This window comes from Pundamilia nyererei, unplaced genomic scaffold, assembly GCF_000239375.1.
Source record: "Pundamilia nyererei isolate P.nyererei 1_Seehausen unplaced genomic scaffold, PunNye1.0 scaffold00349, whole genome shotgun sequence".
NCBI lineage: Eukaryota > Metazoa > Chordata > Actinopteri > Cichliformes > Cichlidae > Pundamilia > Pundamilia nyererei.
Window position 1 is genome coordinate 88362 of NW_005187750.1, and position 6873 is coordinate 95234.

General features: G+C 40.3%; 1 protein-coding gene across 3 annotated transcripts in view; it reads left to right on the forward strand.

Annotated features, from left to right (window-relative positions):
* The window catches only part of mb (myoglobin), a 6314-nt gene extending 2210 nt beyond the window's left edge, over window positions 1–4104 (forward strand). For 2 of the 3 annotated variants that reach the window (XM_005752208.1, XM_005752210.1), the window contains exons 2-4: window positions 2644–2729; window positions 3350–3569; window positions 3673–4104. In XM_005752208.1, the coding sequence (XP_005752265.1) occupies window positions 2644–2729; window positions 3350–3569; window positions 3673–3813 (447 nt within the window). In that variant the 3' untranslated portion in view covers window positions 3814–4104. Of the gene's footprint in view, window positions 1–1994; window positions 2079–2643; window positions 2730–3349; window positions 3570–3672 lie in introns of those variants that run through there. The other variant, XM_005752209.1, reaches the window with a different exon arrangement.
* The last annotated feature ends 2769 nt before the right edge of the window (window positions 4105–6873 follow it).

The following is a 6873-nucleotide window of genomic DNA, read 5'->3' on the forward strand; positions in this document are numbered from 1 at the left end:
AACTAAATGACTGCTATTGGCAGTAAAGGTCAAAATATTGACTAGGGCTTTAGTTAAGATGCGCTATAATGGGAGTGTTGTATATGACTTTGTTACCGATGTGTGCATATCGACATCATTGCAGTGCCTTAGCCTGGACATTTTGCTTTGCATTTTTCTTACTGGTTGCATTTGAATAATTCTGCCGTGCAGCTACCTGTGCAATGGCGTAGTAATAAATTGAAGCATGTGGGCAGCGCAGGGGCTCAGGTTTCAGGTTAGAGGGAATACCAAACAATCAGTCCTCAGTAACGGAATCTGATACATTTCAAATCGGCTGAGACTGGAATCAAAAGAAACAGAGGTTTCATTGTTCAGTGTGTACCCTTTTGAAAACTGAATAATTAGGACTCGGGCAGAACCAAACGTACTGAGAAAATGTGATTCGCCAACACAAACTGACCCAAAACTCAAACCGGCTATACAATCCAAATGTATCTCATGGAAATGTAAAGTGGTTTCATTGGTCACCAGAGGGGCTTTCCTGATAATTAGTCACGAGTGTGTTTGTACATTAATTTATCTTACACACACATGGTAAAGGATTTTTATACAAAACATCACAGCAGGTTTGTACTGAACAATTAAGCTGCTGGTGTCTTACATAACCTTGACTTCCTGGGTTGGTGTGCATTCTTGAGTTGGTGAGTGTGTCTGTCTGCACGTATATTCTCCTGATGGAATTTCAATCACACATTTTGTACATGTGGTTGTGGGTATTATCTGGATTTTTATAGCATCTTCTTCTTTAATTCCCTGATTACATTCACAGTGCATCAGATCTTGCATACAGTCATGACCACAACTAATCTTGGCTGTTGGATATAAAGATTCCTGTATTTCCACCAACATGGCTGATAATCTGATTTTAACTGTGTTGAAATGTTGCTATTTAAGAGTGAAATTATAAATCAAATAGCAATAAAAATATGACATGGTGCGCAGCTGTTTTTGCACATAAAATTATGCAAGGTACTGGGAAAACTGTCAGGCTTCTGAGACTTCTTCCTCCCATTAGAGGGTTTTCTAGATTAATCATAATCTAAGTGTCTGTCCTCCCCACCACTGAAACTCAGGTGGTAGAAATCATAGTAATGCGTGTAGAAGTGTCCTTAAGTGTAGCATGGAAGAAAAGGGCACAGACTATTGTAAGCTGACAGGAGCGTGTTGTGTTTTTACTGCAGGGTATTTCTAGTAAACTAAAATCACTGGCTAGACTCAAGAAAATCAAGACTGAAATAATTCTGACATTTTAATACTCGTGGGAGGAATTTGATCAAATTTATTACAATTGAAACCCACTATCTGAATCTAAAGTCAAAATTAGGAAATTAATCTAGAAAAGTTTGATCAAAGCAGGAAAAGATCCTGAAGTATAGTGTGTGTTCTGCCTTCACATTATATCCATTGTGAAGCTTAGAATCAATGACATTTTGATGCAATTAGTTTGAATTGCTCCAGTTGAGCAGAATTACTGTATCTCTGCAGGTTTTACTGCAGAACTATTTGAGTAGCTAATGACAAACTGATAAGTGAAAGTACTGGATGAAGTTTTAGTGCAGGGATTGCTGTGAAATTCACCTGCTGTCTAATGTGAGTAGGCTGCTCTAAAATCACAAATGGAAAATTGCTTTAAGATGCTAGATTTGCAGCTTGGAAAGGTAACACTAAAACTAAATTCTCAACTAGAGCCCTATTTTGTATGTAGAGTTATATTTGTTTTGTTTTTTCTCCCTCAATAAATGACCTACTTTACTCACTCTACCTGGGCTACTTGATGGCTCGGCCACAAAACGCACCAAAGATGCCCCAAGTGGCTAAGTCACCTGGAATTAAGTTTCCAGGTAGACGTTGGAGGCAATGGGAACATTTGGGAGACGTGCAGTAAGAGGCAGCCTCACAGAGAGCTGGAGGGGGGGGGGGGGAAACAAACTTGGTGACAGCACAGAGGGAGGGAGTATAAAAGGTCAGCTCTGGGGGGTTTAGTCAGGACAAGAGGAATTTGGTGTAACTACACAGGATATATTACAAGCTTGCAGGTAAGGCAATGGATTCTGCAATAATAGAATTAATTAAACAATATATATCATGACTTGGGAGTTAAACATTTCAGGGGTAAAATTAATCTTAAACTTTTTTTCTTTCAGGATGCTTGGGAATCTGTTTGAGTTTTTCAGTTAAAAGGGGGAAATGTAAAATGTCAACACTGCTAAATTAAAAGCTATCTTAATAAACTAGCGTAAGCAGAACAAAGGAAATGCATGACTGATTAGTGCACTGTGGGATAATCTGTAAGAACTTCACTCTGTTTACATATCTCGCAGCATTCTCATGACCTCAAATGCATTAAAACTAAAAGTGAATCTGATTTCACTTCAAATAAACTATTTAAAGCTATACTGAGGTTGCCAGTCAGACTCCCTGAGTTCATCTGAGGTAATATATCCGTCTTTCACAAGTTGCCCTTGACTGATATTGTTGTTGGTTCTCAGCCATTAACTCAAACAGAAGTGCAGTACAGGATAACTGCATCTGTAACTGACAAGCTTCATATAATCAGGCAACTTTTTCTTTTTCTTTCACTCTCTCCCCTCATCTTCTCAGATCATGGGGGACTTTGACGCAGTTCTGAAGTACTGGGGACCAGTGGAAGCAGACTACACTGGCTATGGGAGCCTGGTTTTGAACCGGTCAGTGACTCTGGAAAGAAAAATAAGATTGTACTCTTTGTAGGTCGCATTACTCAGACCTGTGGCCAGGAGTTGAAAAATTCATCTCCTCCAGTGCAGTTTAAGAACATAATTCATGTGTTATTTATGCCACCACCTGTCTAATTGCACACTTGGCAACCACTGCCACATCACTAACTTTTATGATGCCTACATCTGTTTAAAACACGGAGATGTTAAATCTTTGTCTTAAGGTCATGGTTGATGTTTGACTCGGTTATATTCAGTTGCTTCAGATTTCCTCCCCCCTTCTAATTTGTGTTAATGGACAAGAGGAAAAACGCCATTAACTGATCTAATTTAATTTCCAAACTTCCGCCAGTGCAAACACAAACATGAGCATATTGAGGATCATAATGGCGGCACAGGAGCTATTCTACTGAAGGAGATGGGATGGGCCTTATCAAAGCGGTCCCATGTGTTTGTATCCAGTCTTATCACAGCCAGGAATAAACATTTTGTGCATAAGAGTGATGTAATCTAAGTAGGATAACTTTTGGCGTCTACACTGCCACCCTAAATGGCTAAAATGCAAACCATGATCTGTGTGGTATGACCCTGCTGCTCTATTTCCTCTTCAGTTTATTCACGGAGCACCCGGAGACCCAGAAGCTGTTCCCCAAATTTGTCGGCATCCCTCACGGTGAGCTGGCCAGTAGCTCTGCTGTTGCTGACCATGGAGCCACCGTGCTAAAGAAACTGGGCGAACTGCTGAAGGCCAAAGGCAACCATGCTGCCATTCTCAAACCTCTGGCCAACAGCCATGCAACAAAGCACAAGATCCCCATTAACAACTTCAAGGTGAGCTTAGTGTGCAAGAGGACAAAGTTTACTGTAGTTCCATCACCTCATGCTTGCTGTTAAACTGAGCTTGACTGAAGTAAATGAATTTTTCACCTTCCAGCTGATCTCTGAGGTCATCGTTAAAGTCTTTGCAGAGAAGGCTGGACTCGATGCTGCTGGACAACAGGGCCTGAGGAACGTGATGAGCAAGGTCATCGCTGACCTTGAGGTCAGCTACAAAGAGCTGGGCTTCACAGGCTGAGACTGACTTACTACTCTTCCATACAGAGCTGAAGACATGAAAAATATCCACATGCAAATGATTTATAGGGAAATTGAAAGCCTCAGTAATCTGTATGTTACACTTTCTGGAATCAGTTTGATTCGGAGTTGCTTGGTTTACTGTATTCAACTGCTTTACACTTCTAGTGTCACTCAGAAATTAACAGCTTTGTGTTTCAGCTAAATAAAATTCTTGATCTGCATTCTTGAACTTGGAAACGCATAATGCTGAAATCACTCGTAACAATAAAACTCTCTGCACTACTTTGTCCATTGAAGTTCTGTTTGTTTTTTCTCATTATACACCTTTGAATATGCATTGTCCTGACACGTTATAGTTAAACTTGATAGTGGCTGCTGACTGATCTGAAAGTCAACTGAGGACACTTGTCAGACTGTCTTGATAAGCAAGTAAAGAGTGAAACCCTTGGTGTTGGCATGCGTGCCCGTGGTCTCAAAGACACCCCAAAAAAAACCCCTCAAATTGCTCAGTATTGTTGGTCTCTCACGCAGGGTATTATCTTTCAGACTCACTTTCCACTCTTGGTCACATTCATCCTGTGAACGGGATGAGACAAAGACTTTAGCAGTCCCTCTCACAGGGAGCTATTAGGACCTATCACCTGATCTGTGGACGTTACAAGATGCAGAGTCTGTCACATGAGCAGCTTTGGGACCTCCATTATTTCAACTTCCCGTGAAGCTGTTTTCAAGAGATAATACTCTTCCTTTCTCCCCGTCCCTGTGTTCAATGTTATCCTTGCTGCTCAGGGGAGGGGAGGAGTAACCCTGAGCTCTTCTCACTCTTTACAAATTTGGAGCCCCCTCATCATCTGTTTCTTGGTTGTGTCCGTTGTTTCCAGTAGAAAAAATCTATAACATATGAAAGCATTGAGTTTTTCACAGGAAAAAGGCAAAATCAAACAATGCAGTGAATATTTTACAACTGGTAAATTCAAAAAAACATAGCATCTGGTTTTTGAGGCACTGCAGAGGTTTTGAGAACAGCCTGATAATCTGATTAAAGTGTTGTTGCCATAGAAACTCATAATATATACCCACTAGTCACTTGATTAGGTATATTCAACTACTCCTTATTGCAAATACCTAATCAGTCGCTCACAAGGCAGCAGCTTAGTGCATTTAGGCACGAATACATGGTCAGGACGACCTCCTGGAGTGCAAACAGAGCATCTGAGGTGATTTAAGAGACTTTGATTGTGGGATGGTTTTATTTCAGAAACTGATCTATTTTGATTTACTCCTACACAACGGGTGTGCATTTGTCAGTGTTGCACGAATTACAACCTAAAATGAGTCGGTGGTACTGAAGAGTCGTCCTTGGATGCCTCAAGTAATTAAAGACTCACTATTTGCATACTTTCCACATTTTGCCTGAATAAGAAGTGGAAATCACGTCTTATGGTTGAGCCATCAACTGTTTCTGAGAATGTAAAATGTGAAAAACAGCCGAGAGGGTCAAAGATAACAGCCTTATCACTGACATATCTCAGTCCCACTGACTCCTTGTTGTCCTTCCCGTTCCTGACTTGATGCCAAAACAGTGTTTGGTTAACTTCCATGACGGATGATGATAACCTATTATTAGTGAGTGTGCTAGTGCACGCATGCAGACGTGACATCAGGCACGGTGCCTCTGGCCGCATATCTGTGGGGGATACCTCTGCTTTCCTGACTCCGCCCCCTCTAAGCAGCTGTTGACTGAGCTGAGGTCAAACGCTTTTCAAATGCATATCCACGGGACAATAGTCTCAGGTTACTTATCCATTTAGTGGCACACAGGACAAGTGTTTTTTCACGTAATTTCACCGGCCTGGTTCTCAACTGGTACCAAAGATGGGAACGGGGTGCTCCCTGCGGACAGTTCTTCTATTATTGTCATTGTCACTGCTCCTTTTAAGACTTTTCTTTTTGATGGGTGGCTGTTCAGAAAACAAAAGAAGTAGAAATTACACCTAACATTTAAACACGAAAGACTCGGAGAGTTCAAGCCTCTGCCAGTCATGCAGCTCACTCTTTGTAGAGTATTTATATTTACTTTTATGGAAATGGGATTGCATTCATTATGTAAACATTTTTATTGTTGTTTTCAAATGAACTTTAAGTAGTGCAGCAATAACAAGTGCAAAGTGCAGGCTTTTGTTATTTGCTCTGCTGAAACTCGTTTTTTATACTTGACATCATTTTGAGTATAATTACTTTTTATTCTTTATTATATGTGTGGATATAGGACATGTCCAGCAGTCGTTTCACTTCATCGGGTGAATTTTTTTGATCATCAGTTTATTTTGCTTTCCAAAGAAGATTACACAAAAAAAAAGCTTAGTTTGGAACATTATAAATGTATTCAAATTGTTTTAACGGTTATGACCGGTTATTATAAGGTACGTAACAAAGTCACAATCAAATTATGCCATGCCAACAGGTTCTTGTCAATCTGAAAACCTGTTGTTATTTTAAATGGCTCTATATTATTATCACTCTGACCTTCAGATCAATCTGTTGACCTTGAAGGAGAGGTCAGAGGTCCAATGGGAGATGATATTTTAAATCTGTGGACAATACACACCACACTTGTAAGTTTCATAGCTTCTAAGTCAAATTTTTGGTCAATTTTTGATCAATAAATCGTTACGGTGACCTTGAAGACCTCAGTGGGTGAAATTTGATCGGATTGTTACAGCCCTACAAAGTTTCATCCGAATTCATTCAAAAATGTTCATGCTATCGTGTTTACAGGCAGAATGACACGCACACACTACCAAAAACATGACGTCTTTGGTGAAGGTAACAAAAATCCACAGTTCAAAGACATTCATGTTAGGTGTGTCTCTGTGTTACGCAGTGGACTGGGTGCACCCTGGCTCTCACCCTGACACACAGGTTTGGTTCCAGCCCTCTGCATCCCCAAAATGGATAAGCAGTAGAGAAAATAGATACACTCCCAGGCTTTTGCACACTTACGTCAGATAATATAATCCTGTCATGTGAAAAACTCCAAGATTGAATTTAGAAATAT